This window comes from Melanostigma gelatinosum, assembly GCF_949748355.1.
Source record: "Melanostigma gelatinosum genome assembly, chromosome: 10".
In the NCBI taxonomy this organism is placed as follows: domain Eukaryota; kingdom Metazoa; phylum Chordata; class Actinopteri; order Perciformes; family Zoarcidae; genus Melanostigma; species Melanostigma gelatinosum.
The window spans coordinates 17,108,092-17,130,899 of NC_136643.1; the positions used below are offsets into that span (position 1 = coordinate 17,108,092).

The 22,808-nt window shown below is 41.5% G+C and overlaps 1 protein-coding gene across 1 annotated transcript; it reads left to right on the forward strand.

The window, feature by feature from the left end:
- Positions 1 to 765: 765 nt before the first annotated feature.
- On the forward strand, positions 766 to 22,459 carry LOC306782888 (coiled-coil domain-containing protein 148-like; the record flags this gene model as incomplete). The annotated part of the gene is made up of 14 exons (XM_079276371.1): positions 766 to 820; positions 1,139 to 1,260; positions 3,370 to 3,473; positions 4,762 to 4,853; positions 4,954 to 5,105; positions 6,688 to 6,783; positions 6,949 to 7,130; positions 7,784 to 7,922; positions 10,789 to 10,995; positions 18,975 to 19,115; positions 20,091 to 20,209; positions 21,182 to 21,299; positions 21,481 to 21,615; positions 22,106 to 22,459. 14 exons carry the CDS (start codon positions 766 to 768, stop codon positions 22,247 to 22,249), a joined length of 1,806 nt encoding a protein of 601 aa, XP_079132497.1. The 3' UTR covers positions 22,250 to 22,459.
- Between the last annotated feature and the right edge of the window lie 349 nt (positions 22,460 to 22,808).

Genomic DNA, 22,808 nt, shown 5'->3' on the forward strand with positions numbered 1-22,808 from the left:
TTTCTATTTGTGTGCATAAGTTTGTGTGCTGCAGTATTATTGTCGAACTATAACAATGCTGCAGCTATCTGCTATTATCATGATTATTATGGATTTTTGTCTTCTTAGTTGAGTAACATTTCTGTTGTTTTAACGTGACTTGCTCAATTTGTCCAAACAACAGTGACATATTCAAAGGTAGGGCTTTCACTGTGCTATCATAGAGGACCAGCTAATATATTATAATATAATATGTTCACATTTGAAAAGCTGTTTTGGGTATTTACATGTCCCTCTCAGGTATGGACAATCACCCTGAAGTAAGCTAAAGCAAAAGCAAATGTCAGGCTGCTTTTATATTCTGAATCCTTATTAGCTTGTCATTTAGTGTTAATATCTACAAAATAATAATATAGGTCCTTATTTAAGAAAAGAGGCCTGTATGTCTGCTACTGACATGAACAAGAAATAGCAATTGTCCAGTCCTGTCAATTGATCCAGTTTTCATTTTAGTCGTGGATTAAATCCTGGCCTGCATACTTCTCACTAACCCTCTACACATTGTACACAACTGACACATTGCCTGTGAGGGCAGACATTTCCAAAGCTTAATCCGAAACAAAGACGTATAGCTGTTGCAGAAGAATATCTGATGACACCAGGTTCACCACCCGTCCCCTCCCAAACAATAAAACGTGCTAGAGTCCACTGATTACGTCATGCAACCTCAGTATTTTTGTCTTTTATTTTGCAGGCACTAATGCTTCCACATAGGGCTCTACAGTGATGAGTGGAAGGGATCTGCGTACGTTCGTTACAAACTACAGAGCAGAAGACGTGGGTAAGTCAGCAGCAACTGAAACATTACTGACTCGTGACACGGTTGCCCATTGATCTGTTGAACAGATTTGACCTTTAGTCCCCAAGTTGAATTGGTGTCAAGCCTTTGATGCTTTTGTTAGAGGCAGCCTTGCGTGTGTTTATTCACCTGCCTCATTTAGTCGCAGCTGAACTACTCAAAAAAACACTGTCTTTACTTCTATTCCTTTCTTTGCTGAAGTCAGCTTAAATACGTTACTTCAGACGTTGAGCGTGATGGGGGTTTTCGACGATTCAAATGATCCTAATACAGCCGTATCATTTGCTTCCATCCATGCAGAAAAACTGACACTGCGGATGAAATATGGTCTTGGCAGCTCAAAGTACAAACCGGCTGAATACAAAAGACTTCAAGCCATTGTTGATGCCAAACGCCTGGAGTCTGATCTAATTGGAATAAAGGTACATTTGAGTTGTTATCAATATTGTGCCTGTGCCTAAAACAGCAACGTTATTATAAAATCCATTCTTATTACATTTCATAACAAGGTGATTCAACAGCAAATGAAGAAGAACGACACAGGGATGGAAAATGTGTTTTTTTTCCAGAGAGCAAACAGTCCTCATTAGCCACCACAGGAAGAGCTTGAACTGACAAAAACCAGATTTTAATGTGAGGTGATAAAACAGCATGCCTTCAATAGTGGTAAACAGTGCAATTTGCTTCTGTTTGTCTACCTTTCTTTCCTCTCTTTTACACACCACATACTGTAAAGGGATTTCATTCCATATGAAAACAGGCATCGCATGAGCTTTGGAGTTTGTCTAACAACATGAAACAGAGCAACAATATCACTGCCATACACAATAGCGTTGCCAGATTCATGAATATTCATTTGGTTGCACGGGGTTTCTATAAACTTGTTTGAAGTTCATCGTCGTCTCACTCTGAGAAGATCAAGAAGTTAATGCTATGGGCGATGGAGATAAGGCTGTGAGACCTGCGCTGCTTTAATTGGTAAACTGTGGCAGAAGTCTTTTAGGATCATTATGGTTGCCGGTGGCTCCTTCCAGCCCAGCGCTCTGCATAAGCTAGATAAGACCTGCTATGTTCACGTTCGGTTGCCCTGCTGAAAGGCTTTCTGAGCACCTCCCATTGGTGAATAAATGACCACGAGTCACCTCAAGCAGGATCGTTTTTTTGTTCTCTCGGAAGGGACCGGCAACATTACTGAAAACCTTAAAAATTTTGCCTATCGACAAGATTGTTTTTTCCGTGTCCATGGCAGGTGCACTACTTTCTGCGACAATCCCACAATGCAATGTGCCGATTTCTGATATCTGATAAGAGATATCTGAAAGGCACCATCATCTGACCTTAAATCTGAAAGATTACATAAAAAAAAGAGATATAAAATGGTGTTGTATGCATGAAAATGTGCATTACACTGGGGATTGGGGGTTTTATACAAATAAAAAGTAATGCCCATTAAAAGGGTGGACGTGTGGTTTAATAGCCAATATAAAATAGATACGGTTGGATGTTAATAGATTAGTTTTATTTGACTAAGTAAGACTAGAAATCCGCTGATGTAAGTTAAGCTTCAGGCACAGTTTTTGTTCTCCAGCTGAGTTTATTAGACAGCCAATGCAAATTAACATCACCTTCGACATGGGGAGGCATGGGATGACCTCAATTTGGCCTTTTTCTTTCAGAGCAGCACTCGTTTCAGATTGAACACCGTAGATTCCCTTCACTGTAAAATGGACGTCTCCCGAGGGTAAACACAACAAAAGCAGTTGCAACTTTAAATGCAGATAGACAGTCTGCGACTTTAAATCAACACCCTTACTCCTTTAGATTTCCTATCAATATGAAATTGATTGTACCCACATGTTAGTTAGTTGAAGTAGTCTTTGGTACAATTTTCTGATCCAGTGGACTGTGTATTAAAACACTGATGGAGGACAATAATTCGCTTCATGGAGACATTTCTGAAGGAGGGCCTTGTTCTTTCACGGTGAAAAAGGAAAACAAATGAGAGTAGATTAAAAGACCTCTGCCTCCCCCTCGTCTCCTAACGACATGCATGTCACGCATGTTTCTACTTGATTATTTTAATTTGCCGCTGTTTACTTTGCTTTCATGCTTCAACTGTGATACTGTTTCGCTTGAATTACCTACATTTATGAGGCTCTCAAAGACACACAATGCTAACAAAGGCTGAGGCAAAATATCCCTTATGGGCAGAGAGGAAGGGAATTTATCCTTCACTGTAGGATACAAAAATCACCTTTGCTATGTTTTACCGTCCTTGCAACATCATAATTAATTCCATTTCTAGTTCTTATGCTTTTCCTGTGTTATAAAATGCTCCAGATAATTGATGCATTAAAGTACTCCACACTCAGGTTTGTCCAGATGAAGTCAATTATTTGTAGGAGGAAATAAATGTCATGGCTGAAGTGCATTTAAAAGCAACACTCCGGCAATTTTATTTATTTTTTTCACTCAGTGCTCATTCCATTTGTAGGGTTTATTCCTGCTGTGCATTAAACCTTGTCCTATAGGTTCAGAAGACTCGTTGTGCAGCCAAGGCAACCAAGGAGAGCTGCATATTACGGCAGCACAGACAGGTGTGGAGCAGAGAGTGCCCCAGGCAGCAAAAGGCTGAGTAAGAGCCCCCTATTACTCCCTGTCATTATCTGCTGCAGTTCTCTGGATCTGCTATTACACCATGCAGCCGTTCCACTTAAGCTACATTGAACCCAGACAGGACTCTGCATGAAAAAAATAGGGTGTAAAGAGGGAGGGGGGGGGGGGGGTATAAAAGTAGGACCAAAAAATGTATCGGCGAGAAAACAAGAAGAGGAACATCCAAGCTGATTTTCTTGCAGTGATGCCATGGAATTAAAGGGTGAGAAACAGAGAGAAGTGGGCAGAGGAGTGTACCGAATGGAAGGAAAACTCTCCCTCTGCGTGCCGAGGCAGAAGTGTGGGCCTGGGGCCCCAGCGGTGTCATGCCTTGTGAAGGGAGAAGGGCAGCGCTGGCTCTGGGGTGCAGCTTGTTTGGCTGCGTAATGACTGTGTCTGAGCCACCCAAGGTTAATGATGTACACAAGCGTGAGCCCCAGTAATGAGCCCAATCATAAAGATGTGTCACAGCTTGCAACTCTCAGCATGTCCAGTAAGAATACCATGGGATTCAAAAGCCCCCTTGTCAAATGGTAAAACAGGCTGGTATATCTATATGGTTATACTCCCTTTATTCACAATCAACCCCATGACCAGTAAGTAAAGGGTAAACCGTCACTGTAGCATCCTCCGTCGGCTTGTTAGTGTGATGCTGCCCACATCATAATCACATTTTTTGGAGAGATTCTTGTGTGTGATAGTCAGGTTGAAGGATAGATCTGGTCCCCATGCCACCCCTATATATATATATATATATATATATATATATATATATATATATATATATATATATATATATATATATATATATATATATATATATATATATATATATATATATATATATATATATATATCTCCAAAAACTAATCATAGCAGCAGTGGTGGGAAATAACAAAATACATGTATTTCAACACTGAACAATTTTGAGGGACTCACACTTTATTTAATCTGTTCAATTTAATGCTACTTCATACTTTCACTTCACATTTATTTCACAGTTTTAGTCGGGATGGATAATTGTGGATTTAGCTTCCTAGCAGTATTTCAAATTATCTCCACCGTTGCCAGTGTACACATCAATCATTTATTTAGCTATATATGTGCCCAGAATTAGTTTTTTTTTTACTTTTCTCCCAGAAAACATTCGAAACAAGTGACATTATCTTGCTGTCTTTGCAGGTTATATGTTGTATTATGTAAACTGTTGGCTAAAGTAACTAATGTGGTTGTATTTAACACCGCTTTCTCTTTCTCTCATGGAACAGGGAGAAGGCTGAGAATGACATCCATGATTTTCTAGAACAGATCCGGCCAAATGGTAGAACAGATACTGCCATCTTCTCTCTTCAAGATTATGGTAAACAACCCTAATTGTGTTGATTGCAGATGTGTCTTCATCAGTCTCTTTTGTTTACAAGTACTAATACGTGTCCTTGCATGTCTGTGTTCGGGTTCAGGGCATCTTCTAGAGAGAGAGCAGGAGGCATTCAGGACAGCCACGGTGGAGCCTGTTCATCAGCTCAAGGATGACCTGCGCTTCAGACTGAGTGAACTTCAACATCAGCAGCTCACTGCCCATCGATCAAACTGGGAACAAGTAACACAACAGGTATCTGTGTTATACGAGATAAAGACGTGTCTGGATGTCCACAGTGATTTTCACAAAAGAGCTTTAGTGTAAAAAAAAAAAAAAACGAGCAGAAATGCAAGATTTCTAAATCTATCTCAGAAAAATAGTCTTTTGCTGCACCTGGTTTTAAAAATGCAGTGGTTCAGCCTTTGAGAGTACTTTGTCCGTGGCTAGCGAACCATTGGGGAGCATTCTATCCCGTCAGTATACTCATCGCGATCAACGATGAATCTTAAAGACAGACCAAACTTGGAATGAACCGTCTGCCAGACGTTTTGTCACCTCTGTGCGGCTCTCACTCATGCTTGTTTCTTTCCCATGACCCCCCTCTACTCTTGCTGGCACAAAACCCCTAGCCAACTGATTGCATGGGCACAATAGGACAACCAACCCATCCACACACACACACACACACACACACACACACACACACACACACACAGCCACGGTGCCTCTATCTTTTTTTTTTCATGTCAATTGTTTCTATTTCTTATTTCACCAGGTTACTCAACTGTCTGACTCACAACAAATCAAAGCGAGATCCTTTTCAGGTGCAACATAATATTACACTCCCATCCCCGAGTGTTAAATGAAAACCAGAGTCTGAAGAAAATAGGCACTATGTTAAGCGCTACTTTATAAAAGTGAATTCAAAAGGTACCATAAGAGTGAAATTTAGCCCATGCCATTGGACTGGCTGTTAAAGATTTTGAATTATTTTGACTTTTATATCACTGATAAAATTGATATTCTTGTAATCAACAGAAGGGGTCCCCATCTGTATCATGCATGGATCCCATCCAGGCTCATAGCACCTGCGTGCATATTAAGTTCATGACTCACTCCCCTCATTGTACAACAGAAAGGTAGAGCTGTGGTTGGAAAAAATAACATCTCAATATCTTTAAGCTTTGCACTGCACTATACTGCAAAGTGGTCCGGAACATGGAGCATATCTATGTATTCTAATTATTTATTTTTTTCCGGCTTCCTTTCACATCAGCAAATTGTTACTATGCTTGAATAAACAGAAATAGCTACGGTACTTCCATTATAATTGTAATGTCTGTGTTCCCTTTATATAACGGAGAAACAGGCCGAATCATTTGATAAGCATCATATCAATGTCTAGCTGGTTTCCTCCTTGTGATATCTAGCATCTTGCAAAATAAGCAGTGACTGATAACTTGCTATTACTACATCATTCTCATGATAAACGTTTCTGTATCTAGACATGTGCAAGACCAGGCTGGACCTCAGTTCAATCAGTCCTGTTGATTTGAGCAGACACGGCATGAGAGGGAAAGAGTGCTACAGTTGATAGCTGTGATCTCTTGAGTCTGCAGTCCCAGTCTGCAGAAGAAGAGTTTTCTCGAAGCATTATTTGATATAAAAGGATTTCCTGGTCAGGGCAAGAGGTGGAACAATTTAGTCCATGTGATAGTTCACACTTGCCAGTTTTATTCCCCTTCAAACTGTGCTACAGCCATGTTTGTTTGTTTCTAAGCTTGCATTTAGGATACATTTTGAATGTTTTTTTTTTTTATCCTTTGATCACCAGATCAACTTTGTGAAGGACCAGCAAGATGACATAACTGCAAAACTTCAAGCAGAGTACCTGGCCCTGGAGGGGGAGATCATTGGCCTTGGTTTAGAAGTAAGTTTTCTCACTGCTGTTATATATATCCGACTTCTGACCAGTTCCCATTCTGTATCATAGCTCACACTTGAGCTTAAGAAGAACTTGCTACTGTGTGTCACAAAAGCAAAAGTCGAAACATTTCATCACATATCTCAAAGTTGGTCATATTGTCCTCCGCAGAAATATCTTACAAGTACTTCAGATGATCTGGTGAACATAGAAAACATTCCAGAGGAGGTTTTGAATTCAGACTGCCCTTACCCAGAGCTGAAGGACTCCCTGATCCAGGCCTTCCACTCCCTGTCAGAAAGGTGCCAGAGCAGGCTGCAGAATCTCCAAGATCAACTGCAAACAACTGACAGGTACAACTGAAGTTCAGCTTTGCTTCTTTTAATAATTCTAAGTGCTTGCATATTGAATGACCAAGAAAATTGAAGTGATTTTTGCTGCTATTAATAATTTTCAGCCATCCAATATCGATACATACACGTATAGGCAGAGTTCTGGTGTAGCTGGGCGGATCAAAATAATAAAACTCAGCAGGACATGAACAACATATAGAGGCACAGTCACTTCACTCCCCAAATGCAAGCGGATGAACACGACAAGTCTTTCTCACCAGGAGGTTGATTATATCAATGCGTCTTGATTTGTATTTCCATGTGGTTGCTCTGTGTTGGCTCCAATAAGTAGTTTGCAATTTATCAATACATAATCCTTTGGAAGTTAAGTGAACTTTGTGAAACAAAGGACGGTGAACATAGGATGCGTTCCAATAACCATACCACCATACTATTTTGTATGTCCCCATATATAATATGTCGAATGTAGTATGCCAAAAACACCAGGATGTCCTACTGCATCTGGTCGCGTTTTTTTTTGCAGTATGCAAGCCCACAATCCTCTGAGCAGTGGAAGATACATCACATCGCCTGAGCCGCCGAGAGAGCAGCCTCTAGTGTCATTGTGTTATCTATTTTTCGATATGGTCATATGTTGTTGGAATCTGTTTCAGGTTCTGTGGCTGGTGTGCAGATGACCACCAACGCTTCCAGTTCACTTTGTCACAGTACACTCATGACATACCCAACCACAGGGCGCTCTACATGGACATGCTGCAACGACTCTTCCCTGAGAAAACTAGACAAGAGCTGGTTAGTACTTTGGCAAAACGCACTGAGCACGTATCGTAAAATACTGATAGTTGTCGATATACTTTAGAAAAAATGTTCATTTATCAGCAACACTTTTGACAATCAATTGTTGTTTACGGTATATTTCAAGCAAAAGCTTGTTCGAGGCCCTCTTATGTATTGAGAAGATTATTTGATGATGAAAATAATTGTTTATCTAGGGAAGTGTCGCTGGGGGAAATGCTCTTTTTTTCGGGGGAGTCCTGTTCACACTAACACAGTTTCATTAACACCTTGAAGCTGCTGAACAAATTGATCTGATCTGCTGACCACTGAGCGTTTGGAGGTTATGTGTATTTATCCTGGGCACTGCTGCCCTTTTGGATTTTTCTCCACAACATTAATGCACATAAAAACACACACACACACATATATATGCCCCCCTTGATGGATGGGAACACACATTCACATACTGTATATCGATGCATCTCCACTCGCACACATCTAAAAATGCAACCCCCCCCCCCCCCCCCCCAGTCTGAACCACCCCCCTGCAGTGTGACTCACAGACTCCCTGATCAATGTGGCTCAGTAGATCGGATCTGAGCAGAGAGACGCACAGATAAGCCTGGACAATGAGCCACTCAAAACGCGGCAGGATGTGCCGTGTCGCCCACTGTGGACCACTAGTTAATGCCACCACCTTGCATTGTCATGACAACCGGCAACCGCGCTTCCCCCCCCCCCCCCCTCACCCGCACCCAGAGACCTGTCCTCACGTTAGTTCCAGCTGGGTGCTGCATTGACAGCTGAGATCATTCAGCTGATACCAGTGTATTTTTCTTAACAGGCTTTTTTTCTGTATCTTAAGTGAACAACTGTGACATCGGTATCCAGTATGCTCAAAGGATGGTCCTCTGACTGCACCTGCACATTTTTATTCTGAAATAAAATGAAAAAAGAATCATGTCTGCAGTGGCAGTAGTCTGCTCTGGGCAGACATATGCTTCGTATTCGTTGAGATGAAAATTATTCCCATTGCTCTTGCAGACATATGGGTCGATTGGCAATCCTAAAGTTAGCACTGTAATTGCAAAATTTGTTTCCGCGAAGTCAATGTCTTCGCTTTCAGCCGTTCTTATTTTGGTTTTTCAACCTCAGAGCGTTGAAGGCTTCTCCTGCTTGAACCTTAATATTTTCCTCACCTGCCATTTAGTTCCATCCGCGTTCAATCATTTCAGAATGATAACATTATTTACCGTTGCTTCTGTCAGTCTGCTTTAAATTCTAATGCACGATACAGCAGCTCTGCTTTCAGCTAGAAAGCAGGTGTGACATAAAATCACAGTTAACGCCTTTGCGCTGTGTAAAAATATAAGAGCCTTGGTGATAAATCTGCTCCTATTCTTTTAAAAACATTTTGTTTGTGGCGGTGAGGGGTAGGATTAAGAAGACTAGTTTGAGAAAGAACCTTTTTTTTTGTATATCCAAAGGAATATAGAGCAGAAGCATAGGGTTTCGAGAATTAGTGACATTTACTTACTTTTCTCCAACAAAATACTTTCTTCTTGCAGTTTTTCTTACATGAAACTTACAGCTGCAATCCCAGTGTATATCACTCTCTCAGCAAAGAGGCTCTTTATACAGTATGTGGATATATTCTGTGTTCTTTATGCTGACCTAAAGTAGAACTAGTTTCTCAGTTTTACTGTCAGATGGTGGTACTCCACCCAAAGTGGACATCTCCCTCTGCTGGATGGGGGTCTTTTTCTGGTTCTATTATGACATACTCCTTGATGTTCTCCAATATCAAGTAGGCCATTTCATAGCGATGTCCTCATAATGTTCCATGGCAAAAGTGGAAATCATTTACACCTCTTACCTTTTCTGACTGTGTCTGGGCAGCCACTCTTATTTCCTCCTTTGTGTGGCTCAGTCCTCGAGGAGACAGCGCTGCGCAGAGTGGATTGTGGATGCAGCAGCTAAACTAGATGTCGTGCCACTTTAAGTGTGCACTGCAGACACAGTGCGGTGGATGGTTCCACGTACATACTGGATGTAATGTGTTGGCTAAGGTGCATGCATGCACATGTGCACATGCACATGTCCCTCTGAGGTAAATTTGTGATTTTGGGCGATACAAAAATGAATTGAATTGAATATGTGCGAACACATACAGCGGGCATGAACACGTACTGTGTTCATGCCCGCTCGCAACATCACAAGGAAGGCAAGGGTATTGAAGGAGAGGACAAGGGTAGTAAATAACAAAGGGTGGATCTTCCTCAAGTTCTGAAGTTGTGCATGAATAAACAGGATTTGCTTGACGGCTTCTGGCACCTCTGTTCCGTTGGCAGTTCTGTCAGCTCACTCGTTTTCAATAAAACCAGTCAGCCGTCTAATGCCTTCCCACCGTCAGTTAGCCGCTATTAGCCCGTAGATGAATATCGTTCCCTCTGTTCCAATGAAGCAGCCAACTGATGCAGCCACTGGGACTGCTGACACAATGATGAATTGCTACAGGCAGCCCTCACACAGAAAGGAACTGTTTTCCCCCAGGACATTTCACAGCCAGGAGAGAGGGACCATTTTATACACCAGCAGAGATCTGACACAGAGTTTTCCCTGTGTTCCTGCTGCCATTATTATAGACATTATATCATGTAGTGGTGTTGATTTCTGTTTGTGTGTCATCAATTGTGACCATCACTATGAATAATACAGCAGTGTTGCCCTTTGGGCGCCAGTCCCTCTTGCACACCGTGTTCCTCATCCATTTTTGTGTTTCAGGTGATGTTTTTTGTTCAATCCTTATAAGAATAAATAACACACTTGAGCCCATCCCATGTGCAAACACTGACTTCTCCGTGCCATGTTCTTCTTCCAGGTGGAACATGAACGTGTGTGGGACTGGCTGCGCTTCACCCAGGCACAGCTGAGAGTGGTGACCCAGCAATGTCAGCGAGACCAGGAAGAGCTGCTGGCCAGAGCCCTGTTCACCCTGCAGGAGGCGGGACATGCCCACCAGGAGGAGCTAGAGCTCCACAGAGGCCACCAGCACCAGCAGGACATCTGCTCGCATCTCAGAGAGAAGGTTAGCGTCTTGTACACCTTTCCCACCAGGGGCTGTCAAACTTCAGGAACATGTCTATCTTCATGAGACAGCACTTTTTATGTTAGCATTTATGCTAAAGTTCTGTGCCTCTGTCCCATATGTAATATGCGCAGGAAGTGGATGCATAACTTTGATAGTTTTCTTCTGCAGCTAATCCAATATGAGCTCTCTGTGATCGACTTCTTATTTTTTAAGGCACACTCACTCTCATTGACTGCTGGAGTGGACCCGTATATATTCAACAACCTTGTCCATGTGTGGATGTGGTAGTTGTGAGGAGCCAGACAGGCAATAGTGTCTGACTGCCTTCTTGTGTACAGTATATCTGCTGACAAGGCTGCATATTACCCCGGGCTGCCTGACAGCATCTCTGGCTTTAGCTGCCACTTGGGATGGGCTGTGAATGCAAACAAGCTAATAAGGATGGTCTTGCAAACATGATGTTGCTGTCTCTGAGGCGTGCTGCTTCACATTCACACAACAAACGGGTTACTCGTGTGAACAAATCCATGTGTTGTTGATGCAGTGCTGTGCAAATTGAATTTGCTTTGCCTGCCAGTTTGAAGAAGAAAAAAAATAGTGCTGATGTCCTATGGCTGATTAGATAAGAAGAGTCTGATGTACTGAGAGGGTTTGTGTGGGCCGTCACCACTGAGCCTAGTTTTGTCAAATAACACGATGTATCACCAAGCGGGAGGCAGAACGCTGGTTTAGTTTTTTGCACTGTTTACAGGAACAAGGTCCTAGGTTTGCTTCCTTCCAATCTGTTTGCTTGCGCTCACCCCCTTTGCTTTATTTACTAATCTCTCTTTTTTTTCAGTGTTTTGTAACCCCAAATGTCCCCAAATGTCTCTTGTGGACATGCCAGCCAAAGTTACAGTTTAAAAACAATATACATATTTACATCAAGGACATTCATGGGAGGTAAAACCAGTTATGTTGTGAACTAACAATCCAACAAGCCTACTGTAGGTATATTTCATGTGTTGGGACAATAGGAAGACAACATGACAATCTCTCTATTAGTCATAGGGGGCACCCCCCCCCTCCCTGTACCACTTGCCTTGTGCAATAGTGGATTTTTCACATCTGTCACAATTACAGATTTTCCCCTCGTCTTTTATTTTAGGGTTATTATTCAATTTTATAGTTCGGTTGCAAAATTGTGGCATAAAAACTGTCTCTTCATTTCACACGCTGCGTGTAAATGTGCAACTTGTGCAACAAACACTTAAGATAAAGCCAACAGCACTCTGATTAATCGCAGCGCACCTGATGCCCGACACCAAAATCTCTCTCGCTAAACCAAAAACAAAGGTTGGGCTGGAAGGAGCATTTCAAAAGAGGCTGCCAATTGATGTTTTGTGTCATGTATATATATTTCCTGCCTCATCTTCCAGCAGAAAGATGCTGAAGTATATGCAATCACTGGCATGACTCTGCTTAACTTAGGGGCGTCTGTGGCCCAGTGATACAGTGGGTCGTCCTTCAATCAGAGGATTGGTGGTTCGATCCCCGATCGCAAGACCGCTAGTCCACGTCGATGTGTCCTTGGGCAAGACACTTAACCCCAAATTTCATGGAATTCATAGACTCCAGTTTCTATCAAGCAGCAGCTTGCATATTCTTTCACTTTGACTAGCATAATGCATTATGTTGGACAGTTTTTCTCCTAACTTGCTTTTATTATGTAGCTGATGATTACATTTAAATGGACTGTGTTCAGTTTATCCTTCACTGTGCTCTTCACTGTGCCCTTCTACTGGTGTAAGTATAGCAACACAAATTCAAGGACACTTCACATTCAGTTCTACCTTAAATACAGCTGCAGCAACCGTGGCATAATAAAGTTGTGTTGGGGAGAAAAGACATCACAGGTTTCTAAAAGGAAGTAATATGTTATTTAAGACAGCTCATTTTTTCTGTATTTTTGGAAACAACAGGGGACATTTTCATTCCCATGATTTTTTCCACCTCCATGTTTTTTGTTTATGCAGTGCATGTTCACGTATTTGAGTTTGTGTGGAGGCTCAGATGGATGCCTGTTTGCATCCAATCTATTTTTTTCCACTGCCTTTATCATCCCAGCACAGCGGTGAGACAAGATATATATTCTCCTCCTCGCAGCTGCTTCTTTAACACTTTGTTTTCTGCAGCTGCTCCCTCTGACCTAAACAACTCTATACCGACTCTACTGTGAGTCATTACCCCTCTTGTGATCAACTCCCTTTCTACAATCTAAATGTCATCCCTATTTTACTGTGTGTGCTTTATAGTGTGCTATGATTTTTGTAGAAATTGATTTACATTTACTGAATATTTGGGTGAAATTTATTTAAATTTCCTGAATATTTCGGTGAAATTGATTCATATTTATTAATTATCTGGGTAAAGTTGAGTTGGATTCACTAAATAAAATAAATTATATCGACTCACATTTTAGCACATTGCTAATTAATTCAACGCATTCCCACTGCTATTCTAACTTTAAATATATTCAATAATATTGATTGTCACTTTGTTGCCATCATCTTTCGATGTCTAATTCACTCAATATATGCCATCTTGGTGCCACAGTAAACTTAACTTGGGCCACCAGGTCACCATGCACATACATATATACACATGTATTAACATTTATTTGTGCAAATCAGTTTAAACACGCTTATCGAACACTTTTCGATAAGTGCAAAATGTCAAAATAAAAAACAAAATAGAGAAAAGGGCGATAAGAAAAGTAAAACTGAAACAAATGCAATTCAATGTCTAATATTACGACTGTTTTCAGACTGCAATTTTATTTTTCCAGATTACATATTATATTTATTACATGCACAGATTAAATTCTAAGGGCCAATGTGTTTTTCAAATGCCTTATTTCTTCATTACTTGCTAAAATGGGACGATAAGCAGAGCTGAACAAGTTTAAAGTAATGGTAGACGGACTTGTACTTGTATTGCACCTATCGTCTTCCGACTACTCAGAGCACACTACACGTCATTCACCCATTCACACCCAATCCTACACTGATGTCAGGGGCTACCATGTAAGGTCTCACCTGCCAATCAGGACAAACTAACCATGCTCAGTCAAACACCATAGGCACATTCTTCGGGAGCAATTTGGGGTCTCGCCCAAGTACACATCGACATGGACTGGAGGAGCCAAGGTTCGAAAGGCCAATCTTCTGAGCCACAGCTGGATAAACATTTGAAATAGTTAGCCATTCGTAAGTAATGAGTATATAGGTCACATGGCTAAAAGTTTATTGAGTGAAATAAAACGTAAAAGTAACGGATATGCATTTGAAATCGGCGGATAACATTGTTGGATGAAAATGGGAACCAGTCTAAATAGCTTAATATAAAGTATTGATGTATTTGCCAGCTGCAACAGCAACGCTGGTTTCATTTTCCCCGTGTGAGTCTGTGTGTGTGTCATCATGGCAGAATGTGGTCCTGGAGACGCCTCCTGTAGCAGGACCAAGCGGTTTTGAGTACCGGCAGGTGTTTTCATTTCTGTCCGTCTGAGGAGAGAATTTTGTCACTGCGATAGCGTCGCAATCGTGCAAGACATAGTCGCGAAACTTTACGAGTGTGAAGAGACTAACATGTAGGCAGAGTTCAAAGGTCTAAGCAAGGGTACCCGGAGTATGCGGGTAGGAAGTGGGCAAGGGGCTGTTGTCTAACTGCTTTAAGAAACCGAGTAGAGAAAGGACTGCTGTGATGGTACTTGTTGGCTGAAGGAGTAAATTGCTTCCTTGTTATATTTTCCAGCTGTGATTATGCAAATAAACACTCTCCACATCTCATCTTCTCTGTGCCTCCACGGGTTCAGGTGAGAGTGTGTATAATGGACGGTTTGTGGTCAGCAAGGCGTGTGCTGCCAGCTCTCTGCTGACGAACATGCAGTGGGAGGAAATCCAGGGTAATTGATTTCTGAGTGAGCTTGTATAGCCTTCTATTTTGGAAAGGGCAAGGCTGTCACACAGACAACAGCTTCTTCCTGAGAACCAAAGATTGGCCATGCGAAGATGGCTGGCTAGATTCATGTGTCATGGACACAGACGACATTACTGATCAAAAAGCAGCTGCTCACCAGCTCCAGATGTGACATACTTGTTGAAGGTGTGTGTTGTGGAAAGTACAATAAAATACATAAATAAGATAACTAGCAACACTGCATGCATTGAATCTTTCATGTGTGTCACTGAAAGACATCAGCTGTTGCTTCTGCAGTGTTCTGGCTGCTGTAATTAGCTGGCATTGTTCTCGGTGTTACTGTTCATTCAAGCCTTATGCTGTCCTTGCTTTCTTTTTGCCTCCTACTTACATCTTACCAACAGGCGTCTTTGATGAGCAATTGTGTTTTTCACATTAGTAAATGAAGCTGGAGGGATGACAGATTGTTGCAACATGCTCGGGGGGGGGGGGGGGGGGGGCGATGAGCAGCAGGAAAAGCAACGCAACAATTGAAAGAAGAAAAGGTTTTCGTCTTTTTTTGCATCATCTCATTTTTTTAATTTCCTGCTCTTCAAAGTACTTTACAATATAAAAAGCTCTGTTACAGATTTACATATACTGCCATGTTTTTCTTCTTTCCTTCGATAATTGCTATTTGAGCAGAGATAATAAACAGTATGAGTTAGATACCAAGTATTTTATTTACATTTCAGATCATTTTGGCCCCAAAAGATGAATTATTAAATGCTTCTGTGTCGTCGATGTCCTACAGTGTTGCATGACAGGGGAGAATACTGTTTTTCCCCTCGAATACCCTTCGATTTTGAATTTGTCTTCCAGTCCAGAAAAGCGTAAGTGACACTTGATCATTATTGAACCACAGCGGTGCAATTGGGCTCTAAATATTTTTGGAAACCTGTTTTACTTTGGCCCTCTGCATTCTACCCAGTGGTTACATTAGTGTGAACTGTCAGTCCATAATATGTTTAGTACGCCTGTTCATTTCAGCTTGTTATAGGCATCACTGTGCACTCAAACACAATACCAGTGACTTTTCTTCTATTCATATTCAAATGTGGCTCAGAGGTATTTTGTCTCTTGCTGCCATTTCAATTATCAGTCTGGTTGAACCATTGTACAGTGTTTTGTTCCCCATGTACAAAACATTACTTTCTTCCTACAATATAACATCTATTTGTAAAGAGGCCTTTCTACTACAATTTACTTTCTAATACAGAGTACAGTCCTCCCACATCTGACTGTAACAAATCAAGCGTTTGTAGCAGGAGATTCCAAACTTTAGAACGTCAGTGACCCTGGATGATCTGTGTGTCCTTCCTGCAGTAATCAATGTGTTTTGTAGGCACTGTGGGTTAGCAGATCCCCGGCTGTCACTGAGTGTTGGTGACTAACAAGCACAACTCTTCCTTCTCTGGCGGTGGAAGGGACAAGGTGGAGTCTCAGTGATTGACACCATGCGTGGGCCACATAGTGTTTCAGCTGACAACTTGGAGGAGTTAATTGCTCAAATGTCTATAATTTTTCCTCTGCAAAATCATGTACCTGTTACGGACCTCACGCACATTCTTATTGTGCCAGCTGTGGAAATACAAAGATAATTGCATAGTCTCATTTTTCTCATGTCTTAATGGACGCTAGTTCTTGTCCCTTTTAAAGATTCGGTATATGTCTCATGCGTCAGTGTCACTCGGTAGAGCGGTGCCACATATGAAGCAGTGGTGCTGTTCATATATATATATATATATATATATATATATATATATATATATATATACCACACATTGTCTTCAGTTTGCTGCTTTAATTCACAGCATTGATATTGGTGCAAGATCAGCATGAGTTCATACCCAATCAGTTTCCCTCATCTGTTATCTATTTAAAGTTTGTCATTAAATGACCTGCAAAGGTGAGTTACAATAAAGGCTGCTGCTACTCCCCCTGACAGAAGACATCACGATAACTGTACAGCTATATTAAGAAAGGCTTTGAGCGGGCTGCCGTGTGCAGATAAAAAGGCTGTCATTCTTTTGTTATTCTGACATCTCTGGAGTCGTTTTTTTGTGCTGCCATGAAAAAGGATGGCGTCCCGTTTCCCTTTGAATTCACAGAAAATGAGATTCCGGTGACAAATTACTGTAGACGGAACATAATGACCATTTTATTCTCTTTGTGCCGCCTAAAATGCCTTTTCGTCTCTGCCTCAACAAGAAAGACAGACAGAATGCATTCAACCAATCTGGTTTATTCTATGTCTGTGGGTCTATGGCGATAAAGACACATTTCAGATTGTTCTGTGACCATGAGTGACCAGTGCAATTGAACTTTAGATTCTTGCTTTATGACAAAGATTGTGCTATCTGTCATGTGACAAATCTTTGTTTTTTTTAGTCTGTATGTCTCAAAAAAAAAAATGCTTTCCAGACCCACCAGGTTGTTTACACACCTCGTTTCTCATCAAACATCAAACAGGTATCTCTTATTGGGGCCGGGCTGGAGTTTTATGGATGGTTTAGTTATGGGCGCTTGTTATTCAGTTTTTTTATTTTTATTTTTTTTCTAAAAGCAAAGGTTCTTTAATTTCATTTTGCCTCAAATTATGGATAGTTTAAACCCTTTTTATGCATGATATGGAAAACATCACAGAGCTGTGCAGTATTTGCGATACATAAGGTCGTGGATCATAATGTTGCTTGTGTCTCAATTTGTTATGGCTTGTTTTATGCTATTTAGGTTTTGTAAAGGAGTGGTGTTTTGCTCGGGGCAACAATAGTAGTTATCGGAGTCATTACTGTGACCTTTTGCATTCACAAGATTGTATTACACAAGGCAATATCGGAATCAACGCTAACACCAAAAGGTGAACATTACATATCAACACACAGTACAAAGGACAAAAGCAGTGGACGGTGCACGACCACTGGAAAACAGTTATAGTATGTGTTACTCAGTCACTACTCTCTGGATTGCATGTTGAACCCATTTCCAGGAAATGATAGCCCTAAATGTCTGCATGAGGGAACATTTTGAGTTCTAATGAAGAAACTTGTTGCAGCTCCAGCTTCAACACTGTCAGATGGAGGTAGATTAGAGGCTGGATTGTTTTAAAGTCCCCTCTCTCAAACACACAGCTGCTGCTTTTTCTCAGGTGGACATCAAGTGTGATTGACTTGATGATACCACTTGTGCTAATGTGTGTGAGGCCGTGTTAATTTGCAGTTCAATCCTTCGGGGTTTCCTAAGCTCTCCACTGATAGATCTGTGCATCTGTCTGCCCGATCGGAATGCAACACTCTAATACCCAGCATGCCGCAGCGAGGCTGCTGCATAACCCCCCCCCCCCCCCCAGCAAATGTTGGACTGAATGTGTGAACGTGTGATAAGTTTAGACCGTCTGTTTCCAGATGTCTAGCTGGGTGAGTGAAGATTGATTTCTCTGCAAGCATTGAAGCACGTGAACACAATTTTAGATGAGAAATATTTGTCAACTTTCCTGTCAAGTCAAGTGTGTCTCCATGTTTGGTGATTACTGGAAGTTTGCACACACTCGTAGTTTCATAAAAGCCTTTCAAACTCAATTGGATAATGACAAAAATCCATAGTCATAAAGTTGCATTCCTTTGGTTATTAAAATCTGATATTTCAGATATAAATTGTTGCCCAATAGCTTTAAAGTAAAAGTTACTGGTAAGAATCTTTAAAGTTTAACATTTGAATGGGCATAGGTGACAGTTTTGTTTGACTTTTTTGAACTATGATACCTTTCCTGAATTGCCGCATGAGGACAGAATAAGCATTATAACTAGAATATGTCATATTTGCTATAGAGCTTAAACGCAGGGGTTTTCTTTATTACGCAGTGTTTTGACCTGAGGTGATTGAACACAAAGTGTGAAAGGAAGTTCTAACGTTAACGTTCTACAACCTGCTTTTTGTTGTTGTTTCTCCCTGGTGTGTGTTTGCATGTGTCGTCGTAGCTGCAGCAGTGGCGGGCCCAGCAGGAGGAGGTGGCAAAGCTCGAGGCAGCTATAGCTTCGAGACAACAAGAGGACGAAGAGGCGAGGCTAAAGAGGGAGCAGGAGAAGCAGGCTGCTGTCAGATCGCAGCACAAAGAGAAAGTAAACATCACAACACCCGTCACACTGAATGTGTCGGTTGTTTTCCTGCAGCATTTTTGCTCCATATCGAAATGTGTGCATTCGAGTGTGTACATCACATTTTACTGTCCTTTTTTTTTATGATTTCACAACATTTGAAAAAACATGTATGATGATCAAAGCACGTACGATTTAAAAAGTGGTGAAAAAGCAATCTTCATCGGTATTTCACGGTAAATATTCTTTGTAGATACTATAGCAGGTGGTATTTGTTATTCTGTGCCCACACCATTCATATGTTGTGTGCGCAACCTATTACCTTGTTCACCTAGTTTATCTTAAGGAAGAAATAACAAGATATTTCACTATAAATTCACTTGTAGACACTTTTAAATAACTTGTTTGCATCTTTTAGGACAATTGGAGCTCTGTATAGATAAAAAAAAAACATATTACCATACTATATCATAAGGTTTTCAATTAATGCTTTCCATTTGATCAAATTAAACCAGCTTGAAGTTGCCTCCCAGTTGTTGCTACATTAAAGGTTTTTTATTTACGGGCACCCATGGAGATCAAATTAAAAGCATACATTGTTACAATTATCTGGGCATTTTGATCATTTAATTTAGTTGTTGCCCTCACAGGTACAACTGCTGCACAATCTGTGTGTGTGACTGTTTACCGGTAATTATTTCGCTCCTCAGGGGTCTGCTTGGAGAACATGGGCAACCTGAGACACTCTGATTAATGAGAGCATTCAGGCTGCATTGGATTCCATATCATTTAGCACAATAGTCTGCCGGGCATTGAAATATCATCTCATTCTTTCTTTTTAAAACGTATCTGATTCCTGCTCTGTCACAATCAATAGGACATGACGATCTTAAAGAGTTCTGTAGGAGTCAAATTAGCGGAAATGTGGCTTCTATTCTGGCGGCTGTTGTGAACTTTTTCTTGTTTTTCTTTGTAAATTGTTGTTTTTTTTCCCCCAAGGTCAGGCAGTTTCATTTACAGCAGCAGACGAGGAGGGAGATGCTGGAGGCGAGGGATCAAGAGAGACTCGCTAATCTGAGGAGCGGCATGGAAGAACAGGCAAGGCGAGATAAAGAAAGGTGAGCGTTGCACCATGGGACCTTGAGTTTTCAAGGAGATGCTAAAGGAGTTGCTAAAATATAACCCAGAACCCTAAGAATACATTATTATTACCTGTTGAAATCTCAAATATACTACTACTTCATCTACACTTCCAATATCAAGCTAACGCTACTCTTCTTTATGTAACGGCTATGTAGTAAAAGGATCGGGCGTTTTTGCAGGTTAAAGTCAGAGTAGAGTCACCCACCGTTATGGATGTGCAATGCAGAATTGCTGGACTATCCCTTTAACTGAAAGAGAGACTAGGAGACTGATAAACAGCACCTCGTGTCAATATGACTCCTGGATTGACTGTTACAGACGGGGTGGCTTTGGCTCAATGGGTCGAGCGGCTCATCCTCTGACCACAAGGATGGCAGTTCCTACTCTAAGTTTCTTCTGGGGGCTTTACAGCAGCCCACTGCTCCTCAAATGCTTGGGATGGGTTAAATGCAGAGATTAAATTGCATGTATGTACCTGTATGAATCTGGTGATTGTAATACATTTTAAGACTGTGGGTGGATTTGACCTTTAACCCCTTAATAAACTGCGCCTGCCGTCGTTACACTTGAAACCTTCGCCCACAGGGAGCAGTGACAAAACTGCATTATGTAGTTTAAAACACCCTGTTTGGTGCGATTTGCTTAGCATTTCTCTGCAGACACTCACAGAGTCTGGCATTAAAACCAGATAATGATGCTGACTTTGGCTGTGAGAATGAACTTGGCAGGAATGAGAACAGCAATCACGGTGGGGCTGAGGAACAGATTAAAAAAGAAAAAAAAAAAAAGACGATGGGAGAGGAGCTGCACTCTGGCAGCTCCATAAAACCCTCCACCGCCCGGAGGCCTGCTGTGTCAGGAGCGATAGGGAGTGTTGGGCACGGCAGTGGCAGAGGAGGAGAGGGGCTGTTCGGGTGTGATGTCCACACCCTCTGTGCTCCCTTTAGGGTCCTGTTTCGGGCCGATATCTTGCAGCGGCGAAGGGAGGAGAGAGAGGCGCGGGAGCTTGAGCGGCTGAGAGAAGAAGAAGAGAAACAGAATCATCTGGAAGTTCTCAGAAGCCAGGTGGGTCTTTATATACGCTTGTTAACCCTTTTAACCACTCTAGTTGCCTCGGTTGTAATGACCCAAAGGGAAGACTTGAACTCATCCTTATCTGAGTTGAGACATCACTGCCACCCTATGGCAGTAAATAAAAAGAAAATGATCTCTATGTCAAATGTTTTTTTCTCCCTCTTTATCTCAGGTTAGGGTGGTGGCAGAGGCAGACCCAGAGAGGATGATGGCAGATACAGAGGCTTGGAGGGGTCGACTCTTGAATGTAGAGGAGTTTCAGCTCCAAAGGCCTCTCTATAGCATCAACACGTACACAGACACACAGGTAATGCGTGATAACATCTAGCCTCCTGAAACCTTTAGTTTCTGTTTGAATTATTACAAAAGCTCTACAGCTACATGGTCCTTTGCCCCGAGCTCCCACACACTATCAATCTCTCCCCAGTTTCCTTGAATATTCCACCGTTTACAGAATGTTTAGCTTCATCTGAGGTGAAACTGACCAGTGACCCATGCAGGGCAGGACAATTATGTAAGCTGGTTGGCTGGTCAATCAATGTTTTACCTCATGTCAAAAAACTTGTATACACAGCCTTGATCTCAATGCCACCTGGCGAATCAGTGTGCTGTAGAGTCTCTCCCTGAATCTCCTCTAATACCAAACAGTGAAGGATTCGTGATTAGTCTTGTTGTAGGTATTAAACGCATAGTAAACCATAAAAACAAACAACGGTATCGTAGCGGGGGTGATTTAGTGTGAAACAGCCGGATACGTATTATTTATTGTGGATTTCCTTTTTACTTCTGTTTTCCAGATTGTGTCTGATCCAAGAGTGCGGGTTGAGCAGGCTCTACGGGAGGCTGGTCTGCACCACAGCCAGTATGCCAAAGACCTCCTCTCTGTTATCAAGCCCCCTAAACCACCGAGACCAGATACCAAATCCAGACTCAAATTCTGACCGGGGGGGGCTTGTTTGGGGGTCACGTTATTAAGTCCAACCCTTGTTCAGGTTTTATCAAATGTAAATGTCTACATTTTAATAAGCTGCACGTGTAAGAATCATATTTACAGTTGGACAGATCACACAGTTTAGTGTGACCAAGTGACACAGAGCCATTGCCGTGATTGACTTTTATTGAATGTTTTATACTCTACAACACCTCATGAGTAATACAGTATCATACAGTAGCACTGAGTGACAACAAACAAGCACCTCTGCACATTTATCAATATGTATTGACCGTAACATAAACATGTTACTTTCAGGAATTTTGCATTTGCATAAACAAGCTTGTGCCAGACACAACTCACTGTAATGTATGTCTCCGGTCCACTTCCTGTATCATAAGAACAATTACTAAGAAATGATAAGTGCTTTCCATCTAACAAGCGAATCAGAGGAAATACCTTTTATAAGTAGAGGCTTCTAACAGACTGCAAACCTCCGATGGAGGTCAATCATTTCCCAACACACCCGACGGTTTTTGTTGAGTTACAAGTGCAAGTCAAATATTAAA